Below are 1,090 nucleotides of genomic sequence, written 5' to 3'. Positions count from 1 at the left end.
GCCTCACTGTACACTGGAAAGGAACTCTGGGGGCACACGGTTAAGCGCCCAGTGGCTAAAGGTTGGCTGTTTGAACCCAGAGGCTCTGGGGGTACAGTTCTACTGTCACTTGGGTCCCCACTGAGTCAAAACCTCGCTCCACCGTCCGTAACCATCAACGGCCGTGGGGAGCCTAAGAGCAGCCAGGGGTACACTGGAATCGATTTTAATCTTCCTAAAACAAATGGACCAGAGATCCCCTATCAACCGAGGTGCCGCTAACTGGTATCATGGCTAGGAGGCACGCGGACAGCACGTGGCAGGTGGAACCCTACAAAGTGGTCATTTGGGGGGAACAAAGGAACGGCCGTGCTTGCACACTGTCTGAGCTACGCCGTTCCTGAGCTGCTTCTGAACACAGAATCCCAGGTCAGTGAGCAGGCGCACCTTCAAACACCCGCGGTCTCCTAGAAGGGCAGAGGGGGGGGTTACGTTTCTCCTGAGACGTGTCATTTGGAGACTGAGAGTCCCCTGGGATCTCTGGGCTGAAAGCAGCTCTTCCCGTGACACCCCTTAGGCACACGTGACTTCGAGGTGCAGGGCTCTGTAGTGAGGGGCTACCAAACACAGACACCAGTGCTGCCGCTCTTAGTGAGATGGCATGTCCTGGCATGACAGCTCCCTGACGTGGCAGGACGAGGGCCACGCTGGCCACGCTGGCCTCCCCGGGCTTTCTGCAGCTTCTCTGGGTGTGGGGATTGCAGCTTCTCACCAGATCTGATAAGTTTCTAGCTGTGGTTCCTTTGAACACTTGTCTCTCCCCCTTACTCCGCCCAGTATGTGGGCTCGCTTTATGGGAACATTGTGGGCCTTTCCCGTAACTGGAGAGGTGCTAGGCACGGTGCTTGGCCAGGCAGGGGTTCATCAGAGATAACCTGATATCCCCACAAGGCGGACCTGACTTCTCTCAGGGCACCCTGCAGGGAAGGAACAAGGGGCTCTTTGTGCATGGGCACACCTGCAGGAGGGGCTCTGGAGGGAGAACTGCCGTGACCACAGGTTTGAATGAATTCGTGCTGCGATGTGAGATGTCACTCCGCCCCAGTTCCCC

At 57.2% G+C, this 1,090-nt stretch overlaps 1 protein-coding gene across 1 annotated transcript in view; it reads right to left on the bottom strand.

Annotated features, from left to right (window-relative positions):
• Window positions 1–1,090, bottom strand: part of GLT1D1 (glycosyltransferase 1 domain containing 1) — a 49,214-nt gene that overhangs the window by 45,249 nt on the left and 2,875 nt on the right. The window contains exon 3 of the mRNA XM_004709745.2: window positions 427–446. Within this exon, the coding sequence (XP_004709802.1) occupies window positions 427–446 (20 nt within the window). The remainder of the gene's footprint in view (window positions 1–426; window positions 447–1,090) is intronic.

This window comes from Echinops telfairi, unplaced genomic scaffold (genome assembly GCF_000313985.2).
Source record: "Echinops telfairi isolate 266 unplaced genomic scaffold, ASM31398v2 ScPeMD7_7412;HRSCAF=8450, whole genome shotgun sequence".
Classification (NCBI taxonomy): domain Eukaryota; kingdom Metazoa; phylum Chordata; class Mammalia; order Afrosoricida; family Tenrecidae; genus Echinops; species Echinops telfairi.
Note: the sequence above shows the minus strand (reverse complement) of the source record. Positions and strands in the feature narration are given on the sequence as shown.